General features: G+C 45.0%; 1 protein-coding gene across 1 annotated transcript in view; it reads left to right on the top strand.

Moving 5' to 3' along the window:
- The window catches only part of LOC134949168 (zinc finger protein 888-like), a 104,764-nt gene extending 88,339 nt beyond the window's left edge, over positions 1-16,425 (top strand). Inside the window, exons 6-7 of the mRNA XM_063937590.1 lie at positions 3,122-3,220; positions 13,677-16,425. Coding sequence (XP_063793660.1) covers positions 3,122-3,220; positions 13,677-14,395 — 818 coding nt within the window. The 3' untranslated portion in view covers positions 14,396-16,425. The remainder of the gene's footprint in view (positions 1-3,121; positions 3,221-13,676) is intronic.
- Positions 16,426-16,859: the final 434 nt, after the last annotated feature.

The following is a 16,859-nucleotide window of genomic DNA, read 5'->3' as shown; positions in this document are numbered from 1 at the left end:
TGCAGAGTTACACACAACGTAATTGCTCCTGCACTGTGCAGAACTAAATGTGTATTTCTGCCAGTATACAGAATTGTACAAATCATTTGTGGCGGACCACCCCTATCCATCTGCCATCTGCTTAGTTTGATAGCTGCCATCCATATCATCAGGGCGTACTGACACCAGCCTGTACTTGGTGCAAATGGTACTCCTGGAAACGGGTGTATTTACGATTCTATCCAACTCTGCATGGCCGCAATTCTGTAGACACTGCCTAGGCCAGTTATTGTTGGCATATTTTTAATGGGTGCAGGGTGTGCAGTGCTTATGTACCCCTGGGTCCAGGGGGGCCCACACCACGCACTCTGCATCCATATAATTATACTTAACCCTCCAGAGTCTGGCTTCGCCGGCACTGCAGACAGATACCACAGGGAAATATGCAATGACAGCCATTTTCCAGGAGATTTGTGCATGTACCCATAGAGATGTCTTTGGGATGATGTCACAGGCACCATGTTACCAGAGACCTTCACATACATCATAGACTCTTGCACAAAGCCAGGGAGGAGGTGGTCCACATGAAGCCTGCACACTGGCCCTGGCCTCTCTTAAACTGCAACTGCCTGTTACGTACCACAAATGGAGACGCAGCTGAAATGCATATGACTCTATAATGCTTGTAAGACACGCCGTGCAAACAGGCAGTCACGGAGCATTATTGACATGGTACTGTGTAGCTTAGATATCTGTACATCTCTTAAGGGGCGTACACATGTACCGATGTGCAGAGAGATGTGTGCTGAGCTATCTAGCACAGAACGCTCCGCACACATCTCTCCCCTGCTCAGCACTCGATGTGTGCTGAGCGAGGTGATGGTGGTGGGGGGAGAACGCTCACCTCTCCAGCGTTGAAATGAGCAATTTAGATTTGGCATGTCTAGATCTAGCCAATCTAGAGTCACCGATAGCGATGTGCGGCCATGCGCGTCGCTATTGCTATGAGGGCATATACACAGAGAGATCCGTGCTTAATTTCTAAGCAATCTAGTCAGGTTGCTTAGAAATTAAGTATACATCTCTCGTGTACTTCCCTGTACACATGCAAAACTGCTTTGTGGGAGATGGGTAATGTACAGCATTAAATGATCAAACCATCATGGTCAATTAGATTTATTTGTATTTATTTTATTAGGGTAGTTTCCCAATTACATGGTGAGTCGTTGAATATACGATGCACTATTTACCAATAGCCTTAACAGGCTTGTTGTGTTCTCGGTTCATTGCCTGGGGACCACTCTGGGAACTTAGAATAGTCATTTTGTCTTCCTATGTTCCAAGCACCAAGACGTACACATTAAGCTAAAGAGGTGTGTGCATGTAAATTGTATGTCCTACATAAACAGAGAATATATTTTAAATAAGATATATTAATAGGAATTATTTACTATGTGATGTACAACATTCTATTTCAAGCGGAGGTATTCTGTGACTATATAGAAGGGACATTATATTCTTTATTGGTTACAGTTGGGGACTGTGATATACCTTCTAATACACACATGTGATGTAATAGAGAGTAAGGTGCATGTACAAGGTAATCTGTATGTCCTGGAGTGACATCAGTGCTCCCTACATAGAAAATCTTACTACTCGACAATTTTAAAAATATATTTTACATGTTATTTTAGATACACTAGTGCAGTGGTTCACACACTTTTAGGAATCATGCCGCCCTAGAGTATCAGTATTTTTTTGACGGCACCTCTAGACAAAAAGTTTTCATTGAGAAATTTTAAAATCAAATAATACATTGTTTGTATAAATCAGCAGACCTGGTGGGGGGGGGGGGGGGGGGGGAGGGTGGCTTTTTTCCCCCTAGGTATACCCCCAGCACACTAAAAATTACCTGTGACAATACCTGAACCTATCTGGTAATAGAATTTCAGAGAAATTGGTCACATGCGTTTGCAAAGACATGTTTAGCTGCTGGCCGCGTCAAGGCTTCTCCGATAGCAGCAGTCCTAACACTACATAATGGCAGTGCCCACATAGGGCCATGTGATTTGTCTACAGTAAGGCATCACTGTACTCCACAGCCCTATAGACTGAGAAAAACAGCATACATAAGTCAGTAGCATACAAGCAGACTAAATAAATACAAATATGTATTCTGGAAAACAGCACTTTGGGTGTCAGACTCATAAAAAGTGTGCCCCCCTGCCAGGTATATCAAGCCATAGTGCCAATAGCACAAAGGCTCATCTTCTACCCATGTAGCAGTGGGTACAGGGTAATGGTGTAAAAAAAATAAAAAATTAATACATCTAGTCCTTGGAGCGCTGCAGGTACAAGAATTTCTCTGTGTCTATAATGGTTTCCAGGGCATGCCATCACAATGAGAACCACAAGTGGCATCCAGACCTGCTGACACCAGGGGTGCGCCAGTGAAAAATGAAAAAATAAATCTGCAGACTGCAGCAGATTTTCTCACACTATTAGCCTATATCTTGCTCCATCAATGGCAGCATTCCCTAGGCATGGAAGTAGCCTGGTAAGGAACTGGCCACCAGTGGAAAGTTAGGGCCAGGAGAATAACCGTGAAAGACAGGGGCCTAGGAAGGAAGGGATCAGAGTGTAGGAAGCCACAGTGCTGCGCCAGTAAGATGGCAGACTTGTATCCTGTTATTTCAGTAAAAGTGCAGGATGCATCCAGTTTCATATATTAAAACATGTTTGTTAGATTCTGTATATGACTATATTACTGTATGTGCTTGGTCTAGACTAGGCATTCCCAACCATGGTCCTCAAGGCACACTAACAGTGCAGGTTTTAGGGATATCCAGGCTTCAGCACAGCGGACTTAATTAGTAGCTCATTTATTTTGATTTAACCATCTGTGCTGCAGCCTGGATATCACTAAAACCTGCACTGTTGGTGTGCCTTGAGGATCGTGTTTGGGAATGCCTGGTCTAGACCATACATAAATAATGTTTAATGTTGTGTCCTAAGTTTTCAGTGTAGTAATAAACAAAGCGCAACCTTCCGGTGCTCCCAAATGTATGTTCATAAACCTGTTGAATCTGAAAGGAATTTTATGTGACCAAAGTTATGATCAGCATTGTACTGCATTGTACAGGTGAGGTTACGGACCACATACTGACTGTTGAGCAAGTGGAGGAGACTGATGAGGGGAGTAAGCTGAAGGATGAGGAGGAGAGAATCACTGACATCACAGGTGAGGACCTATCACAGGGGTGCTGCATGCTGTAAGTATCCCTGTCAGCCAGAGCCACAGACCAGTTCACCTTGTCACTGCCCCACAAAGTGATGCTCCTTGACTTCTAGTGACCTCATGAAAATTTGAGAGATGTGAATTAAATGTGCCAGATTTACTTTGGTATTGGCAGCATTATGAAGACCTTGGTTTCCCTCTGTTCCTGGCAGTGTTGTTGACCTATGAGTACTGCAAACAGTTGACTGTCATATGACTGATTCCCATTGATTGCATTGATGGCTCTGTTACTCAGTACAAGGTCCAGGCAGTACTGGTGTGTGAGTAGATGGTGCCCTTATACTGTGAATTCTCCACACAAACGCTTCACTCACTACTGAACTAAAGTAGAAACTCCCTACAATTTAATAGAGAATAGAACAGAGTAGCAGTATCACTATTATCAGTGTTCCTAGCGTCTCAATATTTGCATTTTTTATGGCATCACTTCATTTTACTGTTGCCTGCAGTTTTCTCTAGATCTAATGCACTGTACAGTATCATTAGCAATTCCTGTTTTTATTTTTTAATTAAAAAAAGAAAAGCCCCTTGAGGGCTTTCCTTGCATTTTCAACTAAATTCCAAAAATAAAAAATCTGATTCTTCTTCAAAGCTCGAGAGAGTCTGTGGGGTAATTCAGTTGTTTTTTGGCCACCCTAATAAAGGGGCACCCAACGGAGCAATTCAGTTGTTTCTTCTTTCGGGCTAGCACATTTTACCTTGCAGCCTCTTGAAGTGGCAAGCTGAATTGTGCAAAAAGTCGGCTATTTGGTTAACCAAGCAGAACTTTTCCACTGAATAATGTCTGTCCTTATTCAGAGATGTTGGCAAATGCAGTCACAGCTGCAGTGCCATACGATAATATGCAAATATGGTAGCGTCCAGGATTTGCACTGCGTCTCAGATCTACCGTTTGTATTTGAGGATGCAACCACACATTGGTCAATCATCAAACTTTCTCTAGCATCCATAAGAGATATTAGGGAGACTTAGTACAATGGGGTATAGATGGGGTCCAAAGGAGCCGGTGCACTTTATTGTTCTTCAGCCGGGTGTGCTCTCTCCTCCCCTTTATGCCCCCTCCCACAGGCAGTTTAGAAAAAAGTACCCTCAAGAGAGAATGCACACTCTGCAAGATCCAGAGTTTTCTTCAGTTTATTTTAAAACGTATTATTTTCGGTATACTGTTTGGGCAACCGCATACCTCCGTGGGAGTTAGGGAGGGGGTGGGGGGGGGGCGGTCACCAGCCATGCGAGGTATCAGAGCCGCTTCCCCGCTGCAGGACCACTGCACTTTGGCGGTCACAATCGCAGCACGCTGCGCACCCCTAACATTAGCGTGAAGGTGAAGACAGGGGTGAGTACAAACCGGAGGCCCCGCTAGGGCGGTCCCCCGGATCAAGGTGCGGCTGACACACAGGGAGGGCATACCGGACCCTCTTTGGGGGGGGACCCACTATACCCCCTGGTATACACTGGCTAGCGTTGACTTAAAGTAGCACTGGTGTCATGTTTTTAAGCTATTTGGGAGACATTGCCAGTATAAAAAAAACACTAGCTCCGGCGCCATTGGAGGGGCGGAGCTACCTCAGAGCTGTACCAGCGGCGATTTGGCGCCTTCCTATGCTTATAGCTGCAGCAGCAGACACCTACAGCTCCTCCAGACTTTCAGAAAATGCTGGAAAACTGGTACAGGGGTGTAGCAGAGGGGGAGAGCCGCTATTGAGAGCAATCTGTGTCATGGATAGGACAGTAATCATAGGTGCTTCACCCTGTAAATATTAGCTTGCAGCCTCACTGGGGCTGTTAGCTTAGGTGTGCTGGCCCCTTCCCTTTTGTCTCCTCGCATACACTAGGGCAGGCTTGTTATTTATTACTTGTCTGTGTGTATGTGTATGTCAATTTGATTTACTGTGAACTGGTAAAACAAAAATTATGCAATGTATGTCACACCAGATTCTCTCACTCGACATCGGATTCTGTCTTCTATGAACAATGCAGCCAATCTTCACAACTCAGTGGTGTGAGTGTCAATCAGCCTTCCTAGCTAGGTGCCATTAAAACTATGATGTCTGATATGTCATCTCAACTCACTGCTAATGCACAAAAAACTCAGCTATAGTAGCAGGCTGTTGCAGACCTCGCTGCCGGGGCAGATGCTCCACAGCCCCCCTCTCACTCGGGACCACAAAAACGTGGGTTGTCCGTGTTACTCTTAGATTCAGATGAAAAGATACAGGAGGATGGGGAGGACTTGGATCCCACTAGTGGGGATTCCTCTTCTGCCCAGGGTATTGAACCCCTCATTCCAACTATACGGAACGTGTTACAACTCCCTCTAGAGGACACTGTATCACAGCAGTCGTTCTTCTTTGCACAGAATAAGCAAAGTGTCACTTTCCCTGATTCTGCAGAGTTAGATGACCTATTTAAATTAGCCTGGAAAAATCCAGATAAAAAATACCAAGCGTCAAAAAGGTTTTTGTACACTTTCCCATTTGCTCCTGAAGGTAGAAAATTCTGGAAGGAACCCCCAGCTGTTGACGTATCAGTCTCTCACCTATCTAAAAAGGCGGCCCTGCCTGCCCCAGGCTCCTTTACCATAAAAAAAACCCTGGGGACAGAAAAATAGAAACCACACTGAAGTCTGTCTACACAGCAGCAGGTGTATCACAAAGGCGGGTACTAGGTTGCTGGATTACCCATGCCATTCATATGTGGGCTACTCGAATTCAGGAGGGCTTCTCCCGGGATATGCCCCTGGTTACTACGGTGACTCTCCTAAGGCACTTTCAGGACACTGCTTGCGTCCTGTGTGACTCTCTCAAGGAGATGGGCAATATTAATGCTAGGACCTCTGCCATGGCAGTGTCGGAGCGCAGGGCCCTGTGGTTGCGTCAGTGGATTGCGGACACAGAGTCCAAGCGCAGTGTGGAGTCTCTCTCCTTTACTGGGGAATGGCTCTTCGGGGTTGAGTTGGATACGTGGATTTGTAAAGTAACTGTGTGGAAATCCATGTTTCTCCCCTCTGGGGCCCCGCAGGCTAGGCGTACCTACACAGGGCCGTCTGTTCAGTCCTTTCGGTCTAACAAATTTCGTTCTAAGGCCAGAGGTGCCTCTAATGCGACAAGAGGCACCAGAGGTAAGACCAGAAAACCAGCGATTATCTGTTCCCAGGATCAGAGCACTGATTCAGCTTCCACCAAGTTGGCCTTGACTCTGCCCACCCACCCCAAGAGGATCTCGAGGTGGGGGCTCGACTGTGTCATTTCAGCCGCATCTGGGAAGGGTCCTGCCAGGATACCTGATTAAGGGACCTCATTTCTCAGGGCTACAAGCTGGAGTTAGACGGTGCTTCTCCCCAACGATTTTTCAAATCAAGCTTACCAGCTTTGGTGGACACACGAGTTACGCTGCAACAGGCCATCCTGAAATTGGTCCAGTCCCAAGTCATTGTTCCAGTGCCACGACAACAATGGGGGAAGGGTTATTACTCCAACCTGTTTGTGGTACAGAAGCCGGACAGTTCGGTAAGACCCATTTTGAATCTGAAATCCTTGAACCGTTACCTAGGGGTTTTCAAGTTTAATATGGAATCCTTGCGAGCAGTGATTGCGGTCCTGGGAGAACAGGAATTCATAGTCTCCTTAGACATCAAGGACACCTGTCTCCATATTCTGATTTGGTATCCTCATCTATCTTCCCTGAGGTTTGCCCTATGGGACAATCAGTACCAGTTCCAGGCGCTACCCTTCGGACTGTCCACAGCTCCGCGGGGATTCACGAAGGTAATGGTGGAAATAATGTTCCAGCTATGGGTCCAGGGGGTCAATGTTGTCCCTTACCTGGATGATCTGATTAAAGCAAGATCCATGAAGCTTTTATTGTTGCATATCGACGGCACTATCCAGCCTCTCTCATAACATGGGTGGAGTCCCACCTGGAGCCGACTCAGTGGCTCCTGTTCCTGGGGATGTTGCTGGATACTGTGGCCCAGAAAGTTCCTCCAGGAGAACAAAGCGAGAACACTTCAGGAGATGGTCCGCATGGTTCTCCGACCTTGTCGAATATCCAACCATCTTTGCATAAGATTGTTGGGGAAAATGGTAGCCTCATATGAGGCGATCCAATAGGGAAGGTCCCATGCCAGGACATTTCAATTGGATCTCCTGAGCAAGTGGTCCGGATCACATCTTCAGATGCACCGGATAATACGGCTGTCACCTCAGGCAAGGTTTTCCCTCCTATGGTTGCTGCAGTCTTCAAATCTACTGGAAGGTCAAAGTTTCGGGATTCAGTATTGGATCCTCCTCGCGACAGATGTGAGTCTGAGACGATGGGGCGCTGTCACCCAAGGGGCTCTGTTCCAAGGCAGGTGGTCCGCCCAGGAAGCCCTAATCCCGATCAACATTCTGGAACTTTGGGTGATCTACAGTGCTCTGCTTCAGGACTCTCCTTTACTCAGGTATCACGCGATCCAGGTACAGTTGGACAACGCCACGGCGGTGGCGTACATCAATCGACAAGGAGGGACAAAAAGCAGGGCCTGTATGCGGAAGGAAAAGGCAGAAAGAAACGCAAGAGCCATGTCCGCAATCTTCATTCCTGGGAGTAGACAACTGGGAAGCGGACTTACTGAGTCCTCGCGATTGCCACCTGGAAGAGTGGGGGCTTCACCATCAGGTGTTTCAGCAGATCATCGACTGGTGGGGCTGCCCACAAAATTACATCACTTCTCGACTCAACAAGAAGCTTCGTTGGTATCGCTCACGAACCAGGGACCCTCAGGCGAAGGCAGTAGATGCACTGACGTCGCCTTGACCTTACCGGCTGGTTTACCTGTTTCCTCCGATCCCCTTGCTCCCAAGGGTGCTCAAGCAAATCTGGAATCAAGGTGTTCAGGCAATTCTGATTGTCCCGGATTGGCCCCGGAGGGCTTGGTTTGCGGATCTTCTGGGCATGTCCATCGAAGACCCTTGGCCTCTGCCAATGAGAAGAGATCTTCAACAAGGACCGTTCGTCTACCCGGACTTATAACAGCTTCGTTTGACGGCATGGAAGTTGAGCGGAACATCCTTGCTCACAAGGGCCTTTCCAAAAAGATTATTGCTACCATGGTTCACGCCAGAAAACATGTGACGTCTAAACACTATCTGGAGGAGATGTCTCTTGGTGCGAGAACTGCATGTATCCACCTACAGAGTTTCACTTGGGATGTTTCCTCCGTTTCCTGCAGGCTGGTGTGGATAAGGGTTTACGTCTGGGTTCCATTAAGGTCCAGATTTCAGCTCTCTCCATTTTCTTCCAGAAGAAATTGGCAGTGTTGCCAGAAGTTCAGACCTTCTTGCAAGGGGTACTTCACATTCAACTTCCTTTTGTGCCGCCCACGGCACCCTGGGACTTGAATGTTCTGTGAATTTCTACAGTCGTCCTGGTTGCAATTTCTGATTATGGTAGAAGACAAGTACCTCACGTGGAAGACTGTGATGTTGGTGGCCCCGGCTTCTGCTAGGCGTGTCTCAGAATTGGGTGCCTTATACCTTATCGTGTAAAAGCCCTTACTTGGTCTTTTTTGTGGACAGAGCCGAGTTCAGGACTAGGCAACAGTTCCTGCTGAAGGTCATCTCTGCGTTCCACTTGAATCAACCTATTGTAGTTCTGACACATCTGCTCCTCCGGAGGCTTTGGATGCTGTGCGAGCCTTGAAGATCTGTATCAAGAGAATGGCTCGAATCAGAAAGACTGATGCTTTGTTCGTGCTACATGATGCACAGAAGAAGGGTTGTCCTGCTTCGAAGCAGTCCATTGCTCATCAGCTTAAACTTACTATCCAACAGGCCTATGTGTCGGCAGCCTTTCCTGTTCCACAGTCTCTGAAGGCCCACTCTACAAGATTGGTGGGGTCTTCCTGGGCTGCTGCCCGTGGAGTCTCAGCCTTGTAACTATGCCGAGCTGCTACCTGGTCCGGGAAGAACACCTTTGTGAAGTTTTACAAGTTTGATACCCTGGCCAAAGAGGATACCTAGTTTGGGCAGGCGGTGCTGCAGAAGTCTCTGCACGTTCCCGCCCGTTCTGGAAGATTTGGGACGTCCCCATCGTACTAGTTTCCCCCAATATGGATGCTAGAGAAAATAGGATTTTAATTACCAACCAGTAAATGCTTTGCTTGTAGTCGATAAGGGATATTGGGCGCCCGCCTAAGTGCGTTGACTTTTCTGCAGGTTCTCTCTTCTGTTGTTACCTGTTCAGCTGTTGCTGTTTTGTTGTCAACCATTGCTGGTTGTTTGCTAGTGGTGTGCTGGTGTATAAATCTCACCACTCCTTGTTATGTTCCTTCTCTCGCTGTCCTTTCTCCTTCGGGCACTGTTTTACCTATAATTGCCTGTGAGAGGGGGCATAGAGGGGGGGAGCCAGCACACCCAGTTGAAGAAATTTAAAGAGGACCGGCTCCATTGGACCCCGTCTATACCCCGTCGTACTAAGTCTCCCCAATATCCCTTATGGACTACGAGAAAAGGATTTACTGGTAGGTAATTAAAATCCTATTTTTGAGTAACCCTATGATTGTGCAGCATGGCCATCTGAAGTAAGATTCCGGTGACATTATAACTGCATACAGGATTGCAGTAACAAGCAGTGACACTCACCTGAAATTTTTGCGACATGCCTGCATTTGAGTGGCCACCAACCCCCTGTTACTGCCTGCAAATGCTCCCTGACTGTAGATCACTATTAAAATAGATGTTTGGTACGGGATCCGGCAATCAAAATACCGACGCTGGAATCCCGACCATCAGAATGCTAGCAGGGGGGCAAGCGGAACAAAACTTCACTCACCACAGGTTCTATTCCCACTCCATAGGTGTTGTGGACACCCAGGAGTGGGAATAGCTGTGACGGCGCTGTCAGGATTCCGGCATTGGTATTTTGACCGTCTGGATTCCAACTACATCCCAAATAGACAGCACACACAAGTTGTAGGGCTGGTTGTCCTTGGGTAGAGGGTTGGGAACATGTTGTGGTAGGAGTCCCCACTATAGGGATTCCAGCCCAATTTGGGTCTAGTTGCCGTTATGGCAAGGGGACCCCTTGCTGTGTGTACCCCTGCTATACTGTCAGTCCCCTGGCTGGTTCATCCTGGTGCTGATTACTGGAAATTAGAGGGGATCTCTCACAGCCCCTCCAACCCACTTTCCAATATCCTAGGCTCACTGCCCCAGTGGTGGTTATGGCTTAGGGAGGGGGGGTTGCTTTTATTTTTAACCATTTATTGTCTTGCTGCAACAATGAAACCTGCAAGATCTTTTAGACTGTAAACGAATGTTGATAAGTCAGTACCCGTCTGCTTTCAAGCAATCCATTAAAAAAGAACTCAAGTAAAATTACCCCCAAGCTCCCTACTTCACAGTAGTCAAATCTCCTTAAATTCTAACTTGGATAAGAGAGGGGAGTGTGCGAGAGTAATGAAAGGAAGAATATAGTATGTACCCAAATCAAGAATTTTGCTTGTTATACATATTAACATAGATCCTATCTTAAAACAAAGCTGCGTACATACCTGACCGACACATCGTCAGAACCGCTGTCCTGCTGACCAAACAGCCGATCCAAGTAAACATACACACTTAATGATCGGCTGCTCAATGTGTCTGTCAGGACACCCAGCTGGGCGAGCATTTGAATTTGCCCACCCAGCTGTGACGTCTGCCCCCCACCGCCCGTACACACAGCCAGATGCGCCGATGTATCTGAAGATTTATTGGCCATCGGCTGTGCTGCACAGCCGGAGCAATATGTCTGTGACAGACATAGTTGACAGACATATCGGTGGTACACACAAGCCGGCTGACTCGCAATGGATCTGCTGTTCGAGCAAATGGCCAATGTATAGGCCAGTGTGTACCCAGCTTAAGGCTCCCGCTTTTTACATGTCCACCACTCTGCATCATATACAGAAGATATTGTAGTATAAAGAGGAGAACAATAGGGATCAGTCTGCTCAGATTTTGCCAAAAAATGTTTCCTGCATTGTGTAATACAATTGTTTTACATCAAATACCTGCAACAATCGAGAAGCAGATGGACATCAATGTATGTACACCAGAGATGATTTCATTCCCGTTAAGAAATTATAGAGGCATACAGTGCATCCGGAAAGTATTCAGAGCTTCATTTTTTCCCCTCAAATGCTTCACACAATACCCCATAATGCCAACGTGAAAAAAGGTTTTTGCAAATTTATTAAAAATAAAAAACTAAGAAATCACATGTACATAAGTATTCACAGTCTTTGCCATGAAACTCAAAATTGAGCTCAGGTGCATCCTGTTTACACTGATTATCCTTGATGTTCCTACATATTAATTGGCGTCCACCTGTGGTAAATTCAGTTGATTGGACATGATTTGGAAAGGCACACACCTGTCTATACAAGGTCCCACACTTGACAGCGCATGTCTAGGCACAAACCAAGCATGAAGTCAAAGGGATTATCTGTAGACCTTCAAGGCTGGATTGTCTCAAGGCACAAATCTGTGGAAGGGTACAGAAAAATATCTACTGCTTTGAAGGTCCCAATGAGCACAGTGGCCTCCATCACCTGTAAGTGGAAGAAGTTCAGAACCACCAGGACTCTTCCTAGAGCTGGCCGACCGTCTAAACTGGGGAGAAAGGCCCTAGTCAGGGAGATGACAAAAACCTGATGGTCACTGTCAGCATTCCTCTGTGGAGAGAGGAGAACCTTCCAGAAGGACAACCATCTCTGCAGCAATCCGCCTATCAGGCCTGTATGGTAGAGTGGCCAGGTGGAAGCCACTCCTTTAGTTAAAAGCACATGGCAGACCACCTGGAGTTTGCCAAAATGCACCCGAAAGACTCTCGGACCACGAGAAACAAAATTCACTAGTCTGATAATACAAAGATTGAACTCTTTGGTGTGAATGCCAGGCGTCCTGTTTGGAGGAAACCAGGCACCGCTCATCACCAGGCCAATACCATCCCTACAGTGGACCATGGTGGTGGCAGCATCATGCTGTGAAGATGTTTTTTAGTGGCAGGAACTAAGAGACTAGTCAGGATAGAGGGAAAGATGAATATAGAAATGTACAGAGACATCCTGGATGAAAACCTGCTCCAGAGCGCTCTTGACATCAGACTGGGGTGACTGTTCATCTTTCAGCAGGACAATGAACGTAAGCACACAGCCAAGATATCAAAGGAGCGGCTTCAAGACAACTGTGAGAAAGTACTTGAGTGGCCCAGTCAGAGCCCAGACTTGAATCTGATTTAACATCTCTGGAGAGATCTGAAAATTGCTGTGCACTGACGCTTCCCATCCAACCTGATGGAGCTTGAGAGGTACTGCAAAGAGAAATGGGCAAAACTGGCCAGAGATAGGTGTGCCAAGTTTATGGCATCATATTCCAAGAGACTTGAGGCTATAATTGCTGCCATAGGTGCATCAACAAAGTTTTGAGCAAAGGCTGTAAATACTTAGGTACATGTGATTTCTTAGTTTTTAATTTTTTATAAATTTGAAAAAAAAATAGTTTTCCACTTTGTCATTATGGGGTATTTTGTGTACAATTTTGATGGGAAAAAAAATATCCATTTTGGAATAAGGCTGTAACATATTAAAATGTGGATAAAGTGAAGCGATGTGAATACTTTCCGGATGCAGGGTATGTAATAGGGTCTGAATTTCCTGGAGGTGTGGGGTGCCAACCGATCTCGGACGTTTTTTTAAAGAGACCATTATTTACAAGGCAAAACCATGCCTGGTAAATGATTGCTCCCTTTAAAAAAAAAAAAAAAAAAGTCAGAGATAACTCTGACCCTTTAACATATGCCCCATAGTGTGTGTTATCTATTAAGGTCTTATACACTTGGGCATTTCCCGCCCATTGTAATTTTGATCTAAGCTGCATCCTAAACACAGCTGAGCTAGAAAGGCAAAGTATTGAATTCTGTGCGGAAATTGCAGAGTACGTACGTGTTGGACGATCATGAATACAGCATGTTCTTTTGTTTTCTGTGGGCCACTTCACCAGTTCTATATTTAAAAAAAAACAAACAAAAAAAACTCCCACCTTGGTAAGTGTTTGAGGAATACACGCACAAGACTGTAAATTTGGTTTGATTGCAGTTAAATAAATAAATATTATTCCTTTTGACAAGAGGCGCATCAGAAATAGTAATGTCTGATCATACGGCTACAGGAAGTGCCTTTCAATCACAATAATAAACAGTGACTCAGACGTATAGCATAGGCAAATTGAGATTACATCCATGGACTACAGGTGGTGTGTGATATTCTTGCTTGCCCATGTGTTCAGCCACAAATATCAGGTGGCATAGGCAATTTAGTGAATTATTTTGCACTATTATTAATTGATGAACTAACGTTATATTGTTCCCATAGATGATTCTGTTGGGATGAGAACATTAGAAGAGTCTCACCAAGTGGCCAGCACAGAAGGACTGTTGCAAAGCACCTATGTGCCACAAGAGTACCAGGAAGAAGAGTTTGACCCTAATTTCACTAATGAGTCTTACGATGTTGCAAATCTAATTTCTAGCTCTCTATGTGGTCAACCTAAACCATTCTCTCTGGATGAGAAGTACATCCCTGAGAACAATGGATCATGGGAAAATGTGCAACATTTGAAAAGAAAAAGCAGAAAACAAGACCTGCATTCCAAAAAGGATTATATAGATTTGGAAACGATACATGAAGATGATCAAATTGATGAGTTTGACTCAAATTTTTCTTACAAACACTGTCTGGATGTACACCAGGAATCGTCCACCCCTTATATATGTGGAGAGTGCGGGAGATGTTTCATCTCTGAGCCTGCCCTGGCAGAGCATATGAAGAAACATTCAGTTGAGAAACCTCATAGATGCAACGAATGTGGAAGGGAGTTTGAATATCGATCTCGTCTCATAGTGCACCAGAAAACTCACAGTGGGGACAAGCCCCATAAATGCAATGAATGTGGGAAGGACTTTAATTACAGGTCTCGACTTCTTGTGCATCAGAGAAAACACACAGGGGTGAAGCCTCATAAGTGTAATCAGTGTGGAAAACAATTTGACTACAAATCTCACCTACTTAGACATCAGAGAACACACACATGAATGAGAGATATTTCCTTGCCCACCTGAAGTGTCGCTGGGTCTCCCCTTGTTCACATGTGGCAAACTGTTCTCAGAATATGACCAATATATGGAGCATATGCTGCCGCTAAGTATGCTAGTGCGTACCACAGAAATGAATACTTTCTGGGGACGTCTATGCATTTTGAATGGGATTTGAGGAATAGAATAGGGTTTTTGTCTGAGGATGAAGGTTAGCAACCTCTGGTTATTCCTGTGATTAGTCTTGAAGTGGTAATTAGAATGACTCTGCTGATTTGATTCCAGAGTTCCTCAAAATCCAACAGAATACGTTGGCTGTAGGAACGTAAACCAAAAATGGACTTGGTTTACTAGCAGGATGGACTTGAGAATTTGCAGTGAAAGCAGCAATAATCCAATAGCTCAGAACTCGCCTTTTTTGGAAATATGCAACAAAGCTACTATCCCATAAACTGTAGTTTTACCCCATTAAGCAGTGGTTGTATGGCAGAGGAAGGCAAACATATAGGACTCAAACTTCCGTCTGTTATATGTGGAGCCATTTGAATCTTCTTTGAAGGGGGAAGATTTATAGGCTTTGCCCCAAATGTTAAGTGTTGTCACAACGCTCTATGATATTGTCCAACCCTCGCCTCTAGGGAATAAATAGCCACCAATCCCTTGTAATGGTAACAATTACGAGTTTTATTTTTTTGTTAAAAGGTTATTTAAAACTTCAGTTTTATAATCGCATCATTGACTGTCTTTTGGGTTTCCTTGATTATGGGCAGTTTTAGGTGACCAAAGAAAATGATGCAATGTCACACCTGTTAAAATGAGACGTACCCAGGTTAAGACTCCAATAATCTGAGAGTACCAACTATGAGGAAATTTGCGGACCGAAATAGAGTAAAAAAAAAATTGTTTCATTAAGAAAAAAAGGTATTAATAAACAGAGCAGTACCTTTTCATTGTAACTGTGACATAAAAGCATATCCGATTAAGTGATTTTTTTTTCTTACGGCGCACAATTTTGGGCAGCAACGCGGTTTTTGCTACACAGTTAAACAAGAGAAATATAGTTGCAGAGATTTCATTGACCATTACTGCTGTATTTACTTTGACAGTAATAGGGCAGCAGTCATTGAGCAATGTAGAACTGCTCTCATGGTAAACAGATTTACTTTGCAGCTCATTAATCCATTAGTGTGCCCTCTAGAAATTGTAACGGGCAGGGCGCTGAACTGCGGGGGGCATATGTGTGTGCGCGCGTCCAAAAAAGGGGGTGTGGCCACACATCATTTAAATGGGCGGTGCGGCCCACAGATGTTACTAGGAGGGGCCGTGGGCGGCTGGTGGCGTCACTGTTGGAGGCGTGCGTGCTGGGCTTCCCCCAAGCTCTCTCCCTAGCATGAATGAATGCCGAACTGCATCTTTACACGCTGGGGGGGCAGGAAGTGGACGGCTGTTTTAGCAGGGCGACGCAAAAATGGCAGGGAAGATTTTGCCTTAAAAGTAAATGGACAAATCCTGTAATTATTAAATGCTAAATATTACGTGCAGTCACCCTTATGCAAGTTGATTCCTTGGACTTCAGTGTAATTATCTCTATTCACAGAGCTCTCTAGTGCGTATGTAACCAAATGGCGATCAAAAAGTAAGGCATGAAAGACTCCAATATGCATCTTTTTAATAGTAACTTACTGTTGATGATATTGAAGGCTGCAAGGATATTTTGTCACAAACTTTTAAAACGTACAAAATGTTTTGTATAGCTACGGCAACTACCAACTGGTTGTTTTTTTTCTTCTTTTAAATATATTAACTTTAAGACTGTGTAAGGAATTTTGTCATTTGTACCAGTACCTTAAACCAGTGTTTCTTCAGATTAAAGTAATCCAATGTGTTCCTAGAGAGATCACAGAGCTAGATATTCAGTGTGCAGTGCTGCTGCTTATTCTTACACAGTGAGAGAAGTATTTACATTCATTAGTGGCATGCTTTTTTTTTTTTTTTATTAAACGGCAAGGAAATAAATCTTGTAAAATGTGGCAGTAATTATTATTACACCCCATCTTGTTATATTCATTGCTACTACTACCTTCATTGCATTCTGCAGAACTATAGTCATTTTGCAGTAGACACCGAACCACTTGTTGTTATTGTACATCAGCGACCATGGATGGGCTTTAACGACTGATGCAGTGTATCAGTAACTTTGCAGTGGAAATATAGCTTTTCCGAGTTTGTATTCAAAATATGTCACCTTGTGTTCACTCTAGGGTGACACCAATAGGGAAAGAGCACTTCTTTCAAAAAGGGGGCATGGCTGTTTGGTGAGGGGGTATAGCTTCATAACGCACCCCCTGTTTCGTCACTGTAGGGGGAATACCCAACACTTTCGGAGATGCTGAGCTGCCCCAAGCTCGGCATCTAATCACCCGGCGGTAAGTGTTAAACTACAACTTGTCTCCCCACGTGGGAC

Source organism: Pseudophryne corroboree, chromosome 8, assembly GCF_028390025.1.
Source record: "Pseudophryne corroboree isolate aPseCor3 chromosome 8, aPseCor3.hap2, whole genome shotgun sequence".
NCBI classification, from domain to species: domain Eukaryota; kingdom Metazoa; phylum Chordata; class Amphibia; order Anura; family Myobatrachidae; genus Pseudophryne; species Pseudophryne corroboree.
Note: the sequence above shows the minus strand (reverse complement) of the source record. Positions and strands in the feature narration are given on the sequence as shown.